At 37.5% G+C, this 23,560-nt stretch overlaps 1 protein-coding gene across 4 annotated transcripts in view; it reads left to right on the forward strand.

Annotated features, from left to right (window-relative positions):
* Positions 1–23,560, forward strand: part of FGD4 (FYVE, RhoGEF and PH domain containing 4) — a 245,009-nt gene that overhangs the window by 146,431 nt on the left and 75,018 nt on the right. For all 4 annotated transcript variants that reach the window (XM_049882786.1, XM_049882788.1, XM_049882789.1 and 1 more), the window contains exon 2: positions 14,500–14,652. In XM_049882786.1, the coding sequence (XP_049738743.1) occupies positions 14,500–14,652 (153 nt within the window). The remainder of the gene's footprint in view (positions 1–14,499; positions 14,653–23,560) is intronic.

A 23,560-nucleotide genomic window follows, 5' to 3' on the forward strand; every position in this document is an offset into this window, starting at 1 on the left:
GAGGAAAGTGGAGAGAATGGAGAGAAAATGGACTGGCAGAATTATAGGTGATTTCATCTGATTTTTTAAGCCAAGGACCATTCCAGTTTTAGACTCAATGCATAGAGCTCAAGTATCCTGGGCCCTGGCTCTGAAGGTCCTTTGGTGGTGAGTGTTTTGTGTGATTGTGCAGCCTCAAAGCCAGGACCTGCAGGGTCAGTTCCAACAGCGTGAGCAAGTTGAAGTTTCAGTTCATGATTTAAGAGATGGGGTCATGAGGGCAGCCAAGATGATTACTGGAAAGTCAGGAGGAGGTGCTGTGGAGCAACGGAGGTAGGTAAGTGTGGAGTAGCCAAGGCAGTGGCTGTCAGGAACACGGGAAGGAATACGTAGGGGAGCTTTTCCCAAAATGTGTTCCAAGGCATGCTAGCTTTGAGGGATGCTGACTTGTAATGCTGTATGGTGGAAATGTTTCCTGAACAAACACTGGGTTCAAAGTTGAGCAGGTTTCTCTACTGTAGGACTTCTCAGAGCTTCTAATATCCCCACAATATCTGAGTATCCAAGATGAAGCTGTAAAATTTGGCAGGTCACAAATATTTCACATAGAATCGCCGGGGTTCTTTGGGAGTGGAGGAGATGAGGGGTCCTCTTGGCAGAGTAGTGTTTCATGGAACACATTTTGGCAAAAATTGTCCTAGGACCTAGATGCCGTGAGTATTGCTGGAGGCTTTTTCACCTGGACTCATTTCTGTGGAATTCTGAAAGAACCTTCAACCACCCAAAAGATTTCTCCAGGCTCTCATAAAGTGCTCTTTTTTTCCCTCTGTAACCTAATTACTTGACTGACATTTGTTGCTGCTATTAATACAATTAAGGAAATCAGTCCTTCTCAGAGGAAGGAGAACAAGTGCCTTAACTCATAATTACTGAAAACAAAAACTGACAAATTTGTCAGAGCCCGTGTGCCTTTGGCCCTGTATAGGACAAATAAGCTTTTTATTTTCCCCTCCTTTAAAATGTTAATAAAATGATATGTTAAAGAAAGTCCCAGGAGGAGTGTATCTAAGAACCTTAATCATGAGCTTGGAAAGTGAGGGTAAGCAGAGTGTTTAATGAATGCCAGGGCAGGCTGTGCACCCTGGACAGTCTCCCCACCACCACCATCAACAACAAAACAGTTGCCATTGAGTCGATTCTAACACATGGCAGTCCCATGTGTGTCAGAATAGAACTCTGCTCCCTAGGGTTTTCAATGGCTGATTTTTCAACAGCAGATCTCCAGGCCATTCTTCCGAGGCACCTCTGGGTAGACTTGAACCTCCAACTTTTCTGTTAGCAACCAAGCACATTAACTCTTTGCACCACCCAGGGACAGTCTCACAGGCTCCAGAAACTCTTCCCACACAAAACTATATTCTTCTTGCATTCTTATTTAAAGGCACTGTTTCCCTGTCATGCTAGCCAGGAGCCTACACATCATCGTTTACTGTGCCCTGTCCCTGTCTTTCTACAGCCAGCCCCCCTGTTGATCCTTTCCCCTCAGTGTATCTCAAAGCCATTCCTTTTTTCTTCACCTCTGCCATTTGCCTTAGTTCAGGTTCTCACCATCTTGTGCAGGGACAGGGACAGTTTTTCCTAACTGCAGTTAGCAAGGGAATGGGGAAGAGGGCAGGTGTTTCAGATACGTAGGGAATCGTACGTATCTATTTCCTCCCTAAACCATGAATTACTTGAGGGTAGGGATTATGTCTTGTCTTCCTATCCCCAGTAATTAGCAGAGTACCTGACACTTTTAATTAGGGAGTTATCACTTGGTACATTTAATTAGGGAGAAAAAAGGGGGGAAAAAAAGGATAGAATAAAGTAGAAGCTTTTTGTACTCTTTTTGCAGTTGATCACTGGATAGTCTTAATTCTTTCAAACAGTTTGTAACTTTGGAGACATTAAGATGAGATCTATATAAATATTGAGTTGCTTTAAGTGACCAAAGGCACTTAAATGTGCTTTTCAGAATGATTGATGAGTTGTTAAAAGCCAGCAATTGTGATTAATATCAAATGCAGAAATGTTAAATGGAGGAAAAGTGAAAAAAGTTTTTATAATTCAGGGCATACATTTACAGTAACGGTAAAATGTGAAGAATAATGATTAAATCATTTGAGATTAGATTTATCTGCAGTCAGTTCTATGTTATATCAAATGTCAGGCATCCTTTTGTCATTACCGGTACTGTTATCATCTTTATTGAATAAGAGATTGATGTTTGAGGTACAAGGTCCATACACTTGTGAATAATTAGTTATGGTATTCCTTTGCAAGAGTGTTATTATTTATCCAGAATTTACCCAAAATGGGTATTGAGAATGGCAGAAAGTGGCAAAGGGATTGGGCTTCGAAGCAAGTGGCAGGTGCAGGGAATCTGAAAATTAAGCAGGCAAGAACAAGTGCTGGGTTGTAATAAATCAAAATGCAGGCAGTAGAGAGGGCAAATATGAGCAGACAGAGTAAGTAAAGGCATGGATGAGGCACAGAGGAGCAGGAGGTAAGGGCCTTAGAGTGGAGGGAGGAGAGACAGTCCAGATTACTCCCCTCACCTCATACAGCACTGAGTATTACACTAGTGAGAGGAATAGCAAGCACCTACATAAGCACTTACTGTGGACTAGCTATTGTTTTAATACTTTCACTGGAATTAACTAACTCATTTAATCCTCACAACAACTTTATAAGATAGACACTGTTGTGAATCCTATAAATCCTCTTTTACAGATGAGAAAACTGAAGTACAGAGAAAGTAAGTCAAACACAGTAGATGTGGCAAAGCCAGGATTTGAACCTAGGCAAATGATAGTTATACAGCAGAGGTGACCTGAAGAATGTTTAAATTGCTATAAGGGTATATTTAGTGTTTAATAATATACAATAACTAGTACAACTGGCATCCAAACAGCTGAGTGTCATGCTTCTAAGGATAAGGAAAGCTGCATGGGTGTGCGTCTATGTTACACCTGAGCTACCCTTTCAATACAGATGATCCTATCTGGGAAACTTAGATTATCAGGTCTGACTGCATATTAATATGCTTAGGGATATCAGGAGCCTTGGTGGTGCAGCAGTTAAGCCCTCGGCTGCTAACCAAAAGGTTGGCGGTTCGAACTTACGCATCCAGCTGTTTTCTTTGGGTTCTGGCAGTCTGCTTCTGTAAAGATTACAGCCTAGAAAACCCTACGAGACAGTCTTACTCTGTCACATGGGATCACTATAAGTTGGAACCAACTCAACAGCACCCAACAACAGCAGCAGAAATCTCATTAACATCAAAGCTCAAAACTGTTAAGAATCTTGGGGTCTGGCAAAACATGTGACCGCTTCAAAATTCAGTATTTATCTGATTGTATGGATGGGCAGCTTCCCAGGCCTATTTCTCATCACCAGCACCCCGTAACACAGTGAATTTTGATAAATCTACGATGACCTAATCTCTTCCACGTGGTTATCCTTAGAAATTGGTGTCACAATGAATTGGAAACAATTTTAAGATACAGAAAGCACAGCAGACTGTGAACCTCCTCCAGCTCAAGTTGGTGTCAGCCAGAATCACCCTAGGCAAGCAGGTACAAAGAAACACTTTGTAGTTGGTTGTGGTTTCTCTTTACTCCCTTTTTCTGCTCTAGTCAAGGTTACTGGCACAGAATAATTGGTGTGCTTTAAATGGCAGAAGTGTTCTGGAGCCCTGGCGGCACACTGGTTAACAGCTACAACTGCTAACCAAAAGGTTGGCGGTTTAAATCCACCAGCCACTCCTTGGAAACCATATTGGTGCAGCTCTACGCTATCCTGCAGGGTTGCTATGAGTTGGAATCCACTCAACAGTAACGGGTTGGTTTGGTTTTGTTTTTAAGCTTTCTGTAATCTTGACCAACACTCTCGGTTAAGCTTAGCTGAAAGGGGAACCTCCATCAGTGCCTGGTGGGGGTGGGAGGAGCTGTCTCCAATGCAGTGGGAAATTTAGTCTCTCTTTCTGATAACACCATGCCAAGGAACAGCAAAACACACTGACCAGGCTTTCGCCACTCCCCCGCCCTCTTCCCCACAAGCCAGGAAGTGTAATTAGACTCTGCTTTTTTTTTTTTAGGAATTCTATTAATGTTTTTGGGGGGTTAAAATATATATATCTAACAAAACTTTGGCCAATTCGATAATTTTTACATGTATAATTCAGTAACATTGAATAATTTCATCATGTTCTGTAGCCATAACCACTACCCCTTTCCAAATTATTCCACCACCATTAACAGAAACTCAATGCTTCCTAAGCAGTGACTTCCCTTTTTCCGCCTCCCTGCTACACTTGGTAACCACTAATAAACTTTGGTATCTGTACATTTCCGTATTTCATATAAGTGAGGTCATACAATATTTGTCCTTTTATGACTGACTTATTTCACTCAGCATAATATTTTTTAAGGTTCATCCATGTTGTGGCATGCATTGAGGCTTCGTTTCTCTTATGACTGAGTAATATTCTTTTGGATGTATATACCACATTTTGTTTCCACCTTGGCTATTGTAAATAGTGCTGCTGTGAACGTTGGTGTACAGATTTCTGTTTGTGTCTTTTCAAGACTTTGTTCTTGAGCTATGTTATGCACTCAAATTTCTTCTGAATTCCTAGTTCCTTCTTGTTCTAATCATGCTGATAGATCCGTGCCACAGTTAAGCGTGCCACTTGGATATGCCTACCTGTAAACTTATTCAATGACAGCACAAACCCAGAAGTTGTCATACAGTTCGCATTTAAGCAACACTTCTATGCACCTTACGATAAATGCTCACCCAGAAAGTGACGGAGCTTAAATTCTGACCCCTAGAGCCCAACTATGTATAAATTGTTGTGATGTGTAGCCTGCTACATCGCAGGCACTGTGGCCAGGGCCTCATCTGTAAACCCCTAACAAATCTAGCCAGATTATGTTTCAGTTCATAGTAGCAAAATGCTAACTTTAAGGAACCACAAACAAAAGCGTTCTTTAGAAATGTTTATTATTTTTCTTTTCATCCCTTTGGAGTAGTAAAAAGTTGTTTAGTAAATAATTATGGAGCATGTTTCTGGGAAAGCAAAATAAATTTTTCTAGTTAGTGAAATTATGAATATTTTTAAAAATTATTTTTGTTTTTAGAGGCTGCACATTTTATTGCATACATACATTGTTGAATATACTTACAAAAAAAAAAGATATGTAAAATTTGCCTTTGTATACTCTGTTTTTACCATCTACCTGTGAGACCTTTAAAAATATTGAATGTCTACAATTAACTACTTTCCAGGTTTATAATGCATTCATAGCGATTTTGAACTCTAAAAACTTCAAGCCATCATGCATTACCTGACAGTATAACATTTTTTAATTTTAGGTAGTATTGGTGATGTGTCTAAAGCATTGGTAGCTTATGGTACATTTTACTTAGCAACTCTAGTAAATGTAAATAAAATTTCAAAATTATATATTTAATAAACTGAAATAGTCAGCAGTTGCTGGATTTTATTATTTTGTGGCTGCTGGTTTTATTAAGATAAACATCTGAACATCTAGAAAGTTCCACAATTCCAGATGTTTACAAATCTGGATTTTAAAGATTATTATTTGGGTAAAACTTTTTTTTTTTTTCCTGGATATTTAGGACTTACGTAGAAATAACCCTGGTGGCATAGCGGTTAAGTGCTACGGCTGCTAACCAAAGGGTCGGCAGTTCAAATCTACCAGGTGCTCCTTGGAAACTCTATGGGGCAGTTCTACTCTGTCCCATAGGGTTGCTATGAGTGGTAATCGACTCGATGGCACTGGGTTTGGTTTTGGTTTTTTGGTAGAAATAACTCTGAATGATTCAAAAGTTAGATAAAAAGGGAAATGTTGAAATTTCCTATACACTAGGCTTTAAAACAGCTCTGCATTTTCTTGTTGTCAGAAGTTGTCAAAATTTAGAAAACATTGTTCATGAAATAGAAACCAAGAGTGTACACAAATAGAGACTTGCCTAAGGCTTTTAGGATGCATTCATTCAACGAATATTTATAGAGCATGTGACAGGTGATATCCCTCAGATACATCAGTAAATACAACAAAAACATCACTGCCTTCCTGGAGCTTACATTCTAACCAGTGGCAAACCAAAAAAAACCAAACCCTTTGCTGCTGAGTGGATTTGGACTCAGAGCAACCTATGGGACAGAGGAGAACAGCCCCATAGGGTTTGCAAGGAGCAGCTGGTGGATTCAAACTGCCAACCTTTTGGTTACCAGCCGTAGCTCTTAACCACTGTGTCACCAGGGCTTCATGTAGTATGTTAGAAGGTAATAACCAGTTGCCATCAAGTCAACACTGACTCATGGGGACTCCATCTGTGTCAGAGTAGAACTGTGCTGCATAGGGTTTTCAATGGCTGATGTTTTGGAAGTGGATTGCCAGGCCTTTTTTCCTAGAGAAGGTGATAAGTACAATGGGGAAAAAATACAAAAGAGGTTAAAAGTAGTAGTTATACTAAATAGGTTGGTCAGGGTAGTCCATATTGACAAAGTACATCTTGAGCCAAGATTTGAATAAAGCAATTAGCCAGTGTTATGGATTGAATTGTGCCCCTCCCCCCCTCCCACCCAAATATGTGTTGTAAATCCTAACCCCTATACCTGTAGTTGGGAGCCCTAGTGGCACGGTGGTTAAGAGCTCGGCTGCTAACTAAAAGGTAAGCAGTTCAAATCCACCAGCAGCTCTTTGGAAATTCTGTGGGGCAGTTCTACTCTGTCCTATAGGGTTGCTGTGAGCTAGAGTTGGCTTGACAGCAACGGGTTTGGTTTGGTTTGGTTTTGGTTTTATACCTGTGGTTATAATCCCATTTAGGAATGGGGTTTTCTTTGTAATATTAATGAGATCATATTAGTGTAGGACGTATTTTAAATCAATCTCTTTTAAGATATAAGAGATTAAACAAGCAAGCAAGAAGTGGAGACGGGGGAAGATAGATACCACACACCACATGAAGATTGCCAGTGAACAAGGAACAAGGACCTTCCCCAGAGCCTAAGGAGAGAGAAAGTATTCCCCTAAAGCCTGTACCATAAATTTGGACTTTTGGCCTCCTAATGTGTACGAAAATAAATTTCTGTTTCTTAAGGCAACACACTTGTGTTATTTCTGTTATAGCAGCACTAGATAACTTAGTCAGCCAGCAGTTACCTAGGAGAAGAGCATCCTAGCAGAGAAAAGCTGGGCCAAAGGCCATAAGATATGCTTGGCCTATTTGAGAAACTTCAAGGAGCCAGCATGAGGGGAGTGGAGTGGAGTGATCAAGGGTCAATAGTAAGCAATGAAGCCAGATCATGTAGAGCCTTGTAAGCTATGGTAGTACTCGGTAGTTTACTTTGAGTGAAATGAGGAGCCATTGGAGAATTTTAAGCACAGGAGTGACATGAGCTGATTTGGGTTTTAAGTGGATCATTCTGATCCTGGCTGAAAACTATAGACTACTGCGGATGAGGGAAGGAGTAAGGATAGTAGGTGCAGGGTGTTGTGATCAGGTTAAAGATTATTATAGCTTAGGTCAGAGTAGCAGCAGTAGAGGTGGTGATGTATGGTCATACTCTTGAAATATTTTGAAGGTAAAATCAACAGGATGTCCTGATAGATAGATGCTTTCAAGGTTTTTTGCTTAAGCAGAGATGAAGTTGCCATTAACTAAAACCCAAAAAAACCAAACCCATTGCCATTAAGTTGACTCAATTCCAACTCATAGAGACCCCACAGGCTAGAGTGGAAGTACTTGTAGGATTTCCAAGGACCAGCTGGTTAACTCGAACTGACAACCTCTTGGTTAGCAGCCAAGCACTTAACCACTGTGCCACCAATGCTCCGCGATAAACCAAGATGGAAACAAAAGCTATAAAAGCAGTTGGTTTTGGATGAGTTTGGAGATGAAGGGTATGTTGAGTGTGAGAGATCTCTTATATACACTGGTGCAGATGCTAAATGGAAACTGAACATTTAAGCCTGGAGTAGAGATATAAGTGTGGGAATTGCAGAGTACAGAAGACATGGGACTGGATGAAATCATCAGGGAAGAGAAACAAGCCCTAAGCCCAGAGGCACTTCAGCTTTAAGGAGCTTTAAATATAATTTCTTGCCATGTTAAGAAATAAGGAGAACTTCAAATTTCTTGATTTTTTTTTTTTTACCTTCATTAACATGAGTTGGTGCTTTATAAAAATCCCTGCAATATGTACACTTGATGACTTTCATGGATTCTCTCTTTTTTATTTAAGAAATCCACAAATGTATCTTCATTATAAAAGAGTTAACTGGTATAGCTGTATGGACAGCAGAACGTGAAAGTTCTCATTCGTCTTCTCACCCTATCCCCATCCGCAGCACCTAGAGTTAACAGCTTGCATTATTACCTTCCATCCCTCTCAATGCCTTTATATAAGTTGTATCTTTTTTTTTTAAATATGAGATTATACCATACATCTTTTTTACAGCTTGTTATATTTCATTTAACAGTGTCTAAGAGATGTTCCCAATCTTATTTTTATCTTTCTGTTTTTAACAGCTGTATAAGTTCTTTAATATTGTGTTGATTCTTTATGTATATATGTATCTTTACACACACAAGATTAGCACTGTAGATTAGATTCCTAGAAGTAGATTTCCTATGTTAAAGGAATGTTCTTAAGCCGTCCATGAGATTTTCTCCTCTAAAATCCCTTGTGGAAACCCTGGTGGCCTAGTAGTTAAGTACTACAGCTGCTAACCAAAAGGTTGGCAGTTCGAATCCACCAGATACTCCTTGGAAACTCTGTGGGTCAATTCTACTCTGTCCTGTAGGGTCGCTATGAGTCATAATCGACTTGATGGCAATGGGTTTGGTTTGGTTTAAGATCCCTTGTGGTTCGATTATTATTTTTCTGGAAAATTTATTATTTAGCTCCAGAAGTTTGGGCAACAATTTGGAACAGTGACGTGAAATAAGTATCCCAGTTATGGCTTTGTTCCCGCTGGCAAAAGAGTTGTAAACCATGAGTTTTATAGCTATAATGGCTTTAGTTGTTAAAAAATAAAGTCGACCTCTTAAATCAGGGATTTTAGCTAGCTCATGTTAAGCTATGACCCCTGGCCTGAATCTATAAGAAAAATAGAGGGGAGTTTTTGAAGGACTGCCCTCGTGGCCTAGTGGTGAAGAGTTCATACTGCTCACCAAAAGACCAGCAGTTTGAATCTACCAGCCACTCTTTGGAAACCCTATGGGGCAGTTCTACTCTGTCCTATAGGGTCACTGTGAGTCAGAATTGACTTGATGGCAGAGGATTTGGTTTTTCTTTGTTTTTGTTTTGGATAGGAAAAGACTATTAAAAAGTATTGTTTTCTTATAACAAATAGAATATCTTACAGTGGAGAAGCTTGGTTCACCTTACCAGGTGATCATGATTAACATTGCATGTGATAATTATGTTGTGTCATGCAGTGATATGATGCAAAGAAATTACCTTTGTGATTTTTTTTTTCCTCAAAATGTTAGTTTATTCATGGGGAAACTCCAGAGAAGCCCAATTTGAGGGTCTACAAAATACCTGACCAGTACTCTTCAGAAGTCCTAAGGTCATGCAAGACAAGTAAAGACAGATTGGTGGAGACAATAGCAACTAAATGCAATGTGACATCCAGGTTTGGATTCTGGAACAGGAAAAGGACATTAGTGCAAAAGTTGCTGTGATCTGTATAAAGCCTGTAGTTTAGTATTGTACCAATGTTAAATTCTCAGTTTTGATAAATATGACATGGTTATATGCGATGCTAATACTAGATGAACCTGGGTAAATTGCATACGGGAATCCTCTGTACTTTTCAAGTGTCTCTTTACCTCTGTACAAAGTGCTCCTAAGAATATTGTCTCTCCTAGGAAACTATTCCTGCCCTCTTAAATCCAAGCGACCCTCTTGTGCCAAAGGGTGGAGTCTAGCAAGAACTTTTGGGCTAAAATTTAGTGCAGTTGGGAGAGATAATTATGGTTAAGTGAGACAGTATAGCCATGGCTATAAACATGTCATCTGAGGTCATAGACACCATGGGAAGAGGTCAGGCCTGAAGAATCAGAACTAAGTGGGCTCTTCTTTAGAATGGATGGCCCAAGGAAAAGTCCAATCTTAAGATGAAAAAGAGCCGTTGAAGAAAGGTATGCAGACTAACAAAGAAACAAAACAAGACCAGTAAGCTTTGCAAGTGTCCACCACAAAGTTTGTGAATAGTAACCATAAATCACGCTAAGCAGTCAGAGGGAATATCTGCAACTCAAAATTATAAAATAATTCATGACTATTGAAATACAAAAAAGACAGATGAATGAAAGTTAAAAGGTTAACAGCTCCGTAACTGCTATAATTGCAACTTCTCCAGTTGGAACAGGAAGCCTTATGCAGCTAAAAATGAGGCTGAACTAATGAAGAATGTCTGAGAACCCCCTGCAGCTAGCTTATATCTAGACATTCTTACAGAAGAAATGACTCAGTGAGGATAGTCGAGTGACCCAAAGACCCAGTGCAAAATGGTTTAGGACTATTGACTAAAAAGATTACCAGTCCTCAAGTAAAGAGGAAATAGCATTTATGTGGAACCTCCCACCCCACTGTTAACAAACATACAGGAATTAGTTATATGTATGCCCAAGATAACTTTAATTATAAGTCATTCCTACTCATTCCTCTTGATAATTTATAATCCAAGAGGTTAATTAAACCAAAAGCCCTGTTATAGTTAATGTAGGAATTCTTGGAAGGGTGGGCCATCTGGTTACAATTTTGGTTTCAAATCCCTGTTACGCAACTGGCACCCAAATAAAGACTGTCTCCAAATGTGAGTAAGCCGAGTCGGCCGTAAACAAGCAAAAAGAAGTTTTAGTATTTATGGCTAGTATCCAAGATGTTAACAACAGTTAAACAAGCAAAAAGAAGTTTTAGTGTTTATGGCTAGTATCCAAGATGTTAACAAAAGTATTTCACGAAATGGTACTTCTTTTAGACAAACTTTTTTTTTTCAACCATGATGTGCTTGACTGAGGCCAGTGGTCAACAATTTGGTTTATAAAGGGCCAGATATATTTAAGGCTTTGTGGGCCACATATGGTCTCTGGTGCATATTTGTCATTGCTTTTTTTTTTTTTTTTAACCCTTAAAAGGTAAAACCGTTTAAATACTAAAAAAAAAAAAAATAAAGTGTTTTCTGTGTTCTTCACCACCTTTTTATGTTTTATGATAGTGGCTGAAGTTTGGAGACTTGTTTTAAACAAAAATTTGAAATGAAATGTCTGACTATGGATTTATTGCCATTGGGAAAACATTTGTAATCATGACTTTTATCACTTTAATGGCTTTATTAAAAAATGGATGTGTAGTTGATCTCTTATTGCAGGATTTCAGTATATTCATGGGAGATATTTTCTATAAATATAAACTCATCATACCCTGAAAGTTTGTTGTCTAGAAGTTAACTGCCTAAATAGTTTTTAATGTCAAATTATTTATACAAGATATATTTTGTTTCTAAATAGACTATAATTATTAAACTACTTTACATTTTAAAATGTAACTGATGATCTATTTTTAAAAGACTCAATGTATTAAAACCAAAAAAAACCAACCCCCTGCTGTAGAGTCGATTCTGACTCATAGCAACTCTATAGGACAGAGTAGAACTGCCCCACAGGGTTTCCAAGGAGGAGCTGGTGGATATGAACTGCTGACCTTTTGGTTAGCAGCCAGTGGCTCTTAACCACTACACCACCAGGGTTTCCTTAACCCATTAACTGCCCCTTTTAATAGTTTCGTTGCTGCTTGCATGTATAAATCAACTATAAAGCTACATTCTTGCTTCTGAAGGGTCTCATTTTACAGTTATGTTACAATGTCTTCCTTGGTTTTTAATGCATATTTTATGCAAATAACTTGCTCTTACGTTTGTTTGCCAACTGTGCCCTCTCCCCATGTGGTATTTTCTCAAGCTCACTATGCTATGTTTTTTACAGCAACATGTAAAAATATTAGCCTAACGAGCTTATAAAAATACCTCACAGGGGAGGGCGTGGTTGGCAAACGTAGATCGAGCATTATTTGTGTAAAAATACGGTAGTTGGGACTTAATGGTCTGACTGAGACAGGAGGAACCCCAGAAGACATGGCCCCCAGACTCTTTGTTAACCCAGAACTAAAACCATTCCGGAAGCCAACTCTTCAAACAAAGACTAGACTGGACTATAAGGCATAAAATGTTACTCAGGAAGAGTGTGCTTCTTAGTTCAAGTAGATACAGGAGACTAAATGGGCAGCTCTTGTCCGGAGGCAAGATGAGAAGGCAGAAAGGGAGAGGACTGGTTGAATGATGAACACGGGAAATCCGGAGTGGAAAGGGGGAGTGTGCTGTCACATTATAGGGATAGCAACTAGGGTCACATAACAATATGTATATAAATTTTTGTATGAGAAACTAACTTGAGCTGTTAACTTTCATCTAAAACACAATAAAAAAAATGTTCTAGAATAACAAGTAATTAAAATTTTAAAAACCATAAATATATATATATTTGGTAGTTGGTATGTCACTGTTTCTGCCCCGAGACTAGTCTTTCCAGGACTTCAGCAGGTGGTCTTTAGGACAGCCATTCATTCAATCACTGTGAAAAATATCCTAATCCTCCCCAAAAGTTAAATTGTTGGATTATATGCTGTTAATTTTAGGGGTATACTTTGCCTACTTCACACAGTTATTCTAAGACAGTAGATAAACTCACATATTTGAAGCTTTGAGCTTATATTTCTTCTGTTACAATTTTAATAATCTGTAAAATAGTTTTTTATAGCTCTTATACACACAGCCTTGTTTATATTTGGCTAAACAATAGTTGCAGATATGCCATTTTAGCAGAATGGTGTCTGATGAAAACCCATTTAATTTTTTTGACAGTGGCTCGATAATAACATCTCAGATAATACTTGGAACTATTAAAACTATTAGTATTTTTTAAAATCTGTTTTAGCAAGAAAATTTAAAGGAGAACACAGAAGATAAATTAATAGCATGTTTCTTAGTTATTACTTATTTAATAATCAGTTTGAATTAAAAGGATATTTTTGACTCATTTTTAAAAGTTGGGTTTTTATTAGCTTTTCTTACATTTTTAAATCATAATTAAGGCCTTTTATCTCTAATAATTCTCTTTTTAGATAGAGTCTGTAAAAATACAACTCTTGGTTTCTTAACCAAATGGTAGTTTCTTAGATAGCATGCGGTCTTAGTTTCCTAGGGTTGCCATAACAGAAATATCACCAGCGGGCGGCTTTAACGAACAGAAATTTATTTTCTCACAGTTTGGAGGCTGAAAGTCCAATGGTTCTCGGCCATGTCATTTCCTTCTGTGAGCCTGTCTTTCATTCCTGGTGTCTGCCAGTGATCCTTACCGTTCCTCAGCATCTGTCTTCTCCCTGCCTGTGTCTCTGCATCTGTTCTGGTGTTTTTATAATTCAAATGAGATTAGATTAGGTTTAGGCTCCACCCTACACTGGTGTGACCTCATTAATATAACAAAAGAAAAATCCTACATCTACACAGGTACAAGGGCCAGGAATTCAATACATGTTTTTGGAAGACACAATTTGATCCATATACATATTTTGATTTAGTTACAGTGAATTTCCTCATATAAATTGTACTTTCCCCTAACAAGAGTTCAATCTACTGTTGACATCATGATGTGACAATCATAAGACAGGGAACTTTAATAAGGTTATAAGGAGAAAATACTGATATATGACTTCTTTTAAAAAAAAAAAAACTCTGAAATTCAACATGTGATTTTTTTATATCAGAAATTGAGCAGAAAATTGATTTAGTGCCATCTTAAAAATAATTTTGGGGTTTTAAATTGACAGTGTTATCTGAATAATCTCACCATTCTTTCTTTGAAACACATGGGTCACCGTTAGCTTATATCATGGAAATTAACATAAGACTGTGATTAAGCGAGCAGGCAAGAGATGTGTGCATGTGTGTATTTGTCCATTCTTCTGGAGTCTTTAGGTCAGCTGTCACGTTAGTGCTTTCCTGCTTTATTCTTTGAGTTGCTAGTTGGCTGGAAGCTAGAAGGAACGCTTTTAACGGATTAGTGCTGGGGCCCTCCAGTCCTCTCCTTCACCTATATCATAGCAGCTGCATCCTGCCCTTTCTGTGGCCCTGCTAGGAGAGGAGTGTGTATGTAGTGATCTTCTGCCAGCATGCATTATGGTTTTAAAAGGTTTCTAAAGCACATGGAATGAAATCTTTCCTAGGACAACTTATCAAGGCCAGTGCATCTGGGAAAAAATATTTCTGTGCTCAGTCTTGTAACAGCTTTTATTTTGTGAAGTCAGAAGACATTTACTTCACGAGATAGACTTGTGCTACCGTCTGTATTTACCTGCCCTTTCTTTTTGAACTCTTACAGGCAGCAGTATCTGTCCAAAGATCGTTATAGTTCCATCTTGCTCAACAAGCAGCACAACCACACTGGTTGATCAGACGGTATCTAATGAAGAGGCTCAGGGAATAAATGGAAGAACGCCAGCGAAACACACAGCTGCAAGTCCAAAGCCACAAGGTATGTTTATTGTGGGTTTATGATCAGGGCAGGTACGTGCTCACCTTGAAGCTTGCCCACAATGATGATCACTATGAAATAATTTTAAGCAATAACAGAGAGGAATTGGGTGCATTTATTTTTCAGAGAAAAGTCAATCCATGAACCCCAGGCGAAGCTGGGTATTTGCTCTGCTCCTGAAACATGTTATGTATTTCCCTATACGGTTCTTTTCCCGTTGCCAGAATTGTTTGCATGTCCCATTAAGGGGATGTGATAATCTCTTCATGCTTTATTTTTGACCTAGCACACAACCTAATTTACTCTCTGCATAATAAATGGGCAACAAGCAAGTGAGTGTTTGGAACTACTGTCAAAAAGTCATTATAGCTTGCTAGATGCCAGAGGATCTGTGAATCAGATAATTCTAAAACAACATTTAATGTTATCAAGAACCTAATTTTATAATATTAAGGAACTGGGCTTGAAAAGGCCTCTTAAAAGCATCCATTCAAGCTAAAAGTAGTTTTAAGCTATAAAAGAGAGGAATTGCCACTCATTTCCTCCTCAATGGGGAAGAAAGATAAAAGGAAAAAAAAAAAAAAAAAAGATAATGGTGGGAAGCTTCGAATGTAGTTGTTGTTCAGTGACCGTTTTCTTTTCCAAAGAAATTTCCAGTGATCTGAGTATAACTTTGAGAAAAATTGTAATTTTGGTGATAGATAGACTTTTTGAAATGTAACACAGAAGCTAAAACTACATGATAGTTTGATGTTATTTCTTCCTAACGAATTTTTATTTATAATAAATGCTGAACATCCAGCCAGCAAACAATATTGGGCATTTTCAGAATTACTGTACTTTGGAAAAATCAATTTCTATTTTGTTTATTTTGGACTCACTTTACTCTGCTGTTCTTGCCAAAAAAAAAAAAAAAAGTATCACAGAGAGTTCATTATAAAAGAGTCGGTTTTATTCCTTAAAGTCCTTATATTTTAAGGTTTTCTGAAAGAGATATTTAAAACAGGTTTAAAATGGAATCTTCTTGATTATGGGGTATTTATGTGTCTTTTTGTTGCCACCACTAGCTGTATTCATTTTAATTTCCTAGTTACTGTAGTTTTTAGTTACATTAGTGCTAGTGAGTTCAAGAGTACCAGTAGTAATAACCCAAATGATGGTAAAAAACCAAGCAAAGCAAAACATGCTATAAAACCTAATTTAATATAAACTATTATCTTAAAATTTGTCATTCTAAAGGTATCTGACATGCAGCCTGTATTGGGTAATGGTAGTGGTGGCAGTATCAAACAAGGTCGAATAATTTGTACTTCAGGTGCTAGCCCGTTCAAAAGTTTGTATAGCCTTTTCTTTTGTCCATACTTCTCTCTAACATTCATATGTATATAAATGTAGGATTTTTTTTGAACATAATTTAAGCCATTTTATTTGCAAAATACAAAATTCTATCTTCCTTATTAGACCTGAGTTGACAAAGATCAAATATGAGATAAGAATATAGAAAAAGAATTCACTTTAAGTTCATATAATTGCCTAGATCAAAAGCATGAATTTCATTATTTAACAAGCCTTTTTTTTGGAGATGCTTTGCATTACTTCATTGTTTTTCACAGCCAGTGTATTGAGATAAATCATAGCAGTGTTCTTCCTTAGTTTCCATGTGCCAAATTAATCCCATTCAGTGGGGAGACAACACCCGATCTCATTTTTACTCTTTTATAAGCATTTCAAGTCAATACATTGATAAATACATATTTAAATGTGTATTTATTTCCTATCTTGAACTTGGATCAATTATATATAATTTTATAAAACTGCAGGGAATCTTCCCAATAGTAAATAAATCCACACAGAGTACTTTATACATCTTTTTCAAAATACTGTCACTCATTTGGGTGTTATCTGGCCTCTCTAACTAAAATTTCAACCCCACCCTCAATCCTGACATTTCGTGTTCTTCTATCCCTACTGTAGTTTTCCTCATTCATGACAATCTATTATATATTTTACTCATCCATCTTAGTTTTTGCTGCCTTTTGAAACACTACATCTCCAGCAGATAACAGGCCTTCAATAATACTTGAGCAAATTTCTGCCACATCCTATAATTCACAGGACAGCCCACAACAGCAAAGAATTATCCTGCCCAAGATGTCAGTGATAAGAAACCTTGATCTGCATCCTAAAATGAATGCATAATTAAATTTTTTTTTTTTTTTTTTCCACCTCATATGGACTGCTGATGAGAACATAGGTACAATATACCCTGGAGAGTTTAAACGGAGAGATAGTATTGAATATCTTTATCTGTGGTGATGATGTAGTAATGTGTCTGGAATAATGTAAGGTTTATATATATGTTTATTAATTACCAACAAATATTAATTATTTCTGAAGCATTATTTATGATTTTCAAAGGGAAAAGAGCTAAAATTGAAATCAGAGATTAGATAAGTTTGCATTTGAATCTTTACTGGAAAAGGTAGATTCTGAAATGGTTTTTTGTTCAATAGTTAGGGTTTATTTTGCCTCAGCTTCAGAAAATACCCTCAGGCTTTGGAAAACAATGGCTTATTCACTTCATACCAATCCTACCAGGCAGTACAAACAAATTACTGAGCAACTTCCAACATAAGTCTTTCATTTCTTTTCTTTTTGTATACCACATTTAATATCGGCCTATTTCCTGCCCTGCTAGCCATAACTTAAAATAGCTTCCCTAACAATTAAAGCCGGAAACCTTGGTGGCATAGTGGTTAAGTGCTATGGCTGCTAACCAAAAGGTCAGCAGTTTGAATCCACCAGGAGCTCCTTGGAAACTATGGGGCAGTTCTACTCTGTCCTGTAGGGTGACTATGAGTCAGAATTGACTCCACGGCAACAGGTTTTTAACAATTAAAGCTAATAGTCCTTTTTCTCTTAGGAATGTTGGTCTGCAACGTTCTTCACATGTTGACTAAGTATAGTCAATTCTCGTTCATTAAACTGAAATGTTTTAAAAACTTTTGTAAACTTGGCTGTATTTTTGTTGTTTGAATAATTTATGTAGAGTATTCAAACCTATGTCATTTGCTTCTAAAGCAAAACAATCCATGAGTAATGATCAATTCTTTAAAAAGTGTAATATGTTATGAATTTATGAATTGTTAACCTATAGCCATCTTTTGCTTCTTCTTAGTAATCAAAATAAGAGTAATTGAAATCTACTGGTAATCCCAAAACATAAACTGGCAATTTGTTTCTCTTTTCATTCTCAATAATCATTTAGCACAGACTTGGAAATTTTTGATAATTAAATTGTTGTGTTCTATTTCCTGTTTGCAGAATTGGCTGTAATAAAGCTTTTTGATTTATAGTCAAATATAGCTCAAAACTGAGCTCCCAGCCGTCTCTCCAGATTTTGCCCTACGCCATCCTTCCAGTTTTTCAGGCCAAAGTTCCCAGATCCTTCTTGACTCTCAGCTCTTTCTCTCATATCTCACTTTTAATCTGCCAGGAAATCTACCTTTAAAATCTTTTTTCCTACCATTTGCGCCACCTAGGGACCTTGGTTTCTAATACTGCTCTTAAAACTATGCTTTTAGGATATTGCCTACAGTGTATGATTTCCTTTTTCCCTATTTGTAGAACTAAATTTGGAGGGGAAAAATCATTTTAAACATTGATATGTTGTATCTATTTTCTGAGAGTACTGATTTTTTTTATATACTGTGCTTTAGGTGAAAGTTTACAAATCAAGTCAGCCTGTCATACAAAAAGTTATATACACCTTGCTGTATACTCCTAGCTGCTGTCCTTTTAGTGAGACAGCACATTCCTCCTCTTCACCCTGTATTCCCTGTGTCCATTCAGTCAGCTCCGATTATCCTCCTCTTCTTTCTCATCTCGTCACCAGACAGGAGTTGCCCGGATAGTCTCAAGTGTCTCCTTGAGCCAAGAAGCTCACTCCTCACCAGTATCATTGTCTTATAGTCCAGGCCAATCCCTGTCTGTATATTTGGCTTTGGGAATGGTTCCAATTTTGCGCTGACCAAGGGTCCAGGGACCATGACTGTCAGTGTCCCTCCTGTCTCAGTGAGACCATTAAGCCTGGTCTTTTTACGAGAATTTGAGGTATGCATCCCACTGTTCTCCTGCTCCATTGGGGATTCTCTGTTGTGTTCCCTGTCAGGGCAGTGATTGGTGGTAACCGGGCACCATCTAGTTCTTCAGGTATCAGGCTGATGGAACCTCTGGTTCTTGGGGCTTTTTCTGTCTCTTGGGCCCATCTTTACCATATGTCTTTGGTGGTGTTCATTCTCCTTGGCATCAGGTAGGATGGGACCAATTTATGCATCTTAGACGGCCGCTTGCTACCGTTTAAGACCCCAGATGCCTCTCACCAAAGTAGGATGCAGACTGTTTTCTTAATACATTTTGTTATGCCAGTTGACCTAGGTGACCCCTGAAACCATGGTCCCCAGACACCCATCCCTGCTACTCTGGCCATCAAAGCGTTTGGTTGTATTCAGGAAACTTCTTTGCTTTTGGTTTAGTCCAGTCATACTGACTATCCTGGTGTTATGTGTTGCCCTTGCCTTTACGTAAAAAAATTTTTGTCTACTATCTGGTTAGTGAGTATCTCTCTCCCTCCCTCCCCACCCTCATAAGTATCAAAAAATATTTTCTTCTGTATTTAAACTTTATCTAGAGCTCTTATAATAGTGGTTTCATAACGATATTTGTCCTTTTGCAGTTTTCTAATTTCACTCAGCATAATGTCTTCCAGATCCCTCCATGTTACGAAATGTTTCACAATTCATCGTTGTTCTTAATTGTTGCGTAGTATTCCATTGGGTGAATATACCGTAATTTATTTATCCGTTCATTCATTGATGGCCCCTTGGTTGCTTTCACCTTTTTGCTATTGTAAACAGTGCTGCAGTGAACATGGGTGTGCATATATCTGTTCATGTGAAGCCTCTTATTTCTTTATCGTATATTCCAAGGGGTGGAATTGCTGGGTCATATGGTAGTTGTTTTTTATGGTAGTTGTATTCCTAGCTTTTTAAGGAAGCGCCAACTCAATTCCAAAGTGGTTGTACCATTTTACATTCCCACCAGTAGTATGTAAGTTTTCCAGTCTCTCCACAGCCTCTCCCAACATTTATTATTTTGGTTTTTTAGATTAATTCCAGCCTTGTTGGAGTTAGATGGAATCTCATTGTAGTTTTGATTTGCATCTCTCTAATGGCTAATGATCATGAGCATTTCCTTATGTATCTGTTAGCTACATGAATGTCTTCTTTAGTGAAGTGCCTGTTCATATCCTTTGCCCATTTTTTAGTTAGGTTCTTTGTCTTTTTTGTTATTGAGCTTTTGAAGTATCATGTAAATTTTAGAGATCAGACACTGATCAGAAATGTCATAGCTAAAAATATTTCCCCAGTCTGTAGGTAATCCTTTTACTGTTTTGGTGAAGTCTTTGGATGAGCATAGGTGTTTGATTTTTAGGAGCTCCCAGGTATCTAGTTTCTTTTCTGGTGTTTGTGCATTGTTACTAATGTTTTGTATACTGTTTATGTCATGTATTAGGGCTCCTAACATTGTCCCTATTTTTTCTTCCATGACCTTTATTGTTTTAGATTTTATACTTAGGTCTTTGATCCATTTTGAGTTAGTTTTTGTGCATGGTGTGAGGTATGGGTCTTGTTTCATTTTTTGCAGATGGATATCCAGTTATGCCAGTACCATTTGTTAAACAGACTATCTTTTCCCCATTTAAAAGTTTTGGGGCCTTTGTCAAATATCAGCTGCTCATATGTGGAAGGATTTATGTCTGGGTTCCCATTTCTGTTCCATTGGTCTATCTGTTGTTGTACCAGTACCAGGCTGTTTTGACTACTGTAGCAGTTTAATAGGTTCTAGAATCAGGTACTGTGAGGCCTCCCACTTCTTCTTTTCAGTAATGCTTTACTTATCTGAGGCTTCTTTCCCTTCCATATGAAGTTGGTGATTTGTTTCTCCATCTCTTTAAAAAATGTCACTGGTATTTGGATCAGGATCACATTGCATTTATAGATCGCTTTGGATAGAATAGACATTTTTACAATGTTGAATCTTCCTATCCACAAGCAAGGTATGTTTTTCCACTAATATAGGTCTCTTTTGGTTTCTTGCAATCGTGTCTTATAGTTTTCTTTGTATAGGTCTCATGTCTCTGCTTAGATTTATTCATAAGTATTTTATCTTCTTAGGGGTTATTCTAAATGATATTGATTTGGTAATTTCCTCTTCAATGTTCTCTCTGTTGGTGTAGAGGAATCCAACTGATTTATGTATGTTTATCTTGGACCCTGATACTCTGCTAAACTCTTCTGTTAGTTTCAGTAGTTTTCTTGAGGATTCTTTAGGGTTTTCTGTGTATAAGATCATGTCATCTGCACATAGAGATACCTTTACTTTGTCTTTGCTAATTTGGATGCCCTTTATTTCTTTATCTAGCCTAACAGCTCTGGCTGGGACCTCCAGCACAATGTTGAGCAAGAGTAGTGATAAAGGGCATCCTTGTCTGGCTCCTGTTCTCAAAGGGAATGGTTTCAGTCTCTCTCCATTTAGGATGATGCTGGCTGTTGGCTTTGTATAAATGCCCTTCGTAATGTTTAGGAATTTTCCTTCCATTCCTATTTTGCTGAAAGTTTTTAATCATGAATGGGTGTTGGTGGACTTTGTCAAATGCCTTTTCTGCATCAGTTGGTAAGATCATGTGGCTCTTGTCTTTCGTTTTATTTATGTGATGGATTACATTGATTGTTCTTCTGATGTTGAACTATCCCTGCATACCTGGTATGAATCCCACTTGGTTGTGGTGAATTATTTTTTTGATATGTTGTTGAATTCTATTAGCCAGAATTTTGTTGATGATTTTTGTATCTAAGTTCATGAGGGATATTGGTCTGTAACTTTCTTTTTCTGTGGTGTCTTTACCTGGTTTTGGTATCAGGGTTATGCTGGCTTCATAGAATGAGTTTGGGAGTATTCCATCCTTTTCCGTGCTCTGAAATACCTTTAGTAGTAGTGGTGTTAACCGTTCTCTGAAACTTTGGTAGAATTCTCCAGTGAAGCTGTCAGGGCCTCAGATTTTTTGTTGTTGGGAGTTTTTGAGTTACTTTTTTTCAATTTCTTCTTTTATTATGGGTTTATTTAGTTGGTCTACCTCTGTTTGTGTTAGTTTAGGTAGGTAGTGTGTTTCTAGAAATTTTGCCCACTTCCTCTAGGTTTTCAAATTTGTTAGAGTACAATTTTTTGTAGTATTCTGTTATGATTCTTTTAATTTCTATTGGGTCTGTTGTGATATCACCCATCTCATTTCTTATTCGAGTTATTTGCTTCATCTCCTGTTTTTCTGTTGTCAAGTCTGGCCAACAGTTTATCAATTTCGTCAATCTTTTCAAAGAACCAGCTTTTGGTCTTGTTAGCTCTTTCAATTATTTTTCTGTTTTCTATTTCATTTAACTCTGCTCTGATTTTTATTATTTGCTTTCTTCTGGTGCCTGAGGGTTTCTTTTGTTGCTCTCTTTCTATTTGTTCAAGTTGTAGGGATAATTCTTTGATTTTGGCCCCAGATGTGTGCATTTATTTCTATAAATTGACCTCTGAGCACTGCTTTAGCTGTGTCCCAAAGGTTCTGATAGGAAGTGTTTTCATTCTCATTGGAGTCTATGAATCTCTTTATTCTGTCCTTAATTTCTTATGTAATCCAACTGTTTTTTAGCAAAGTGTTCAGTTTTCATGTGTTTGATTTCTTTTCCCCTGCTTTTTCTGTTATTGACTTCTAGTTTTATGGCTTTATGGTCAGAGAAGATGCTTTGTAATATTTTGATGTTTTGGGTTCTGTTAAGGCTTGCTTTATGGCCTAATGTATGCTCTACACTGGAGAATGTTCCACATGCATTGGAGAAGAAATTATACTTGGATGCTGTTGGGGGGAGTGTTCTGTATATGTTTATGAGGTCAAGTTGGTTGACTGTGGCATTTAGCTCTTCCATGTCTTTATTGAGCTTCTTTCTGGATGTTCTGTCCTTCACTGAAATTGGTGTGTTGAAGTCTCCTATTATTGTGGAGGTGTCTATCTCTCTTGTCAATGCTGTTAGAGTTTATGTATCTTGAAGCCCTGTTATTGGGTTATAAATGTTTAATATGGTAATATCCTCCTGGTATATTTTCCCTTTAATCATTATATAGTGTCCTTCTTTATCCTTTGTGGTAAATTTAACTTCGAAGTCTGTTTTGTCAGAAATTGGTATTGCCACTCCTGCTCTTTTTTGATTGTTGTTTGCTTGATATATTTTTTCCTTCCTTTGTGATTTAGTTTTTGTCTTTAAGTCTAAGGTGTGTCTCTCATAGGCAGCATATAGATGGATCATGTGTTTTTGTCCATTCTGCAACTCTCTGTCTCTTTGTTGGTGCATTTAGTCCATTTACATTCAGCATGATTATAGATAGGTATGAGTTTAATGCTGTCATTTTTATGTCTTTTTTTGAGTGTTGTTGACGATTTCTTTTTTCCACTTAATTTTTTGAGCTGAGTAGTTTTTCTTTGTTAATTGTGTGTTCCTTTTTTCATTGTTGTTGATTTTGGTTTTGCTGAGTCTTTGTTTTTCTTGTATTTTATTTTGATGTGTAAGATTGCTGGTCTCCTTTGTGGTTACCTTAATATTTACCCCTATTTTTCTAAGTTTAAACCTAAATTTTATCTCCCTATATCCTCTTGATTTCCTCTCCGTATGAAAGATCTATGACTACTTTATTTAGTCCCTCTTTGTTGATTTATTGTTGTTGTCTTTTACATAATGACATCGTTGATTCCTTGTTTTGAGTGTTTTTTTATCTTGATTTGTTTTTGTGATTTCCCTATCTGGGTTGATAT

The sequence above is a fragment of the Elephas maximus genome, chromosome 4 (genome assembly GCF_024166365.1).
Source record: "Elephas maximus indicus isolate mEleMax1 chromosome 4, mEleMax1 primary haplotype, whole genome shotgun sequence".
NCBI classification, from domain to species: domain Eukaryota; kingdom Metazoa; phylum Chordata; class Mammalia; order Proboscidea; family Elephantidae; genus Elephas; species Elephas maximus.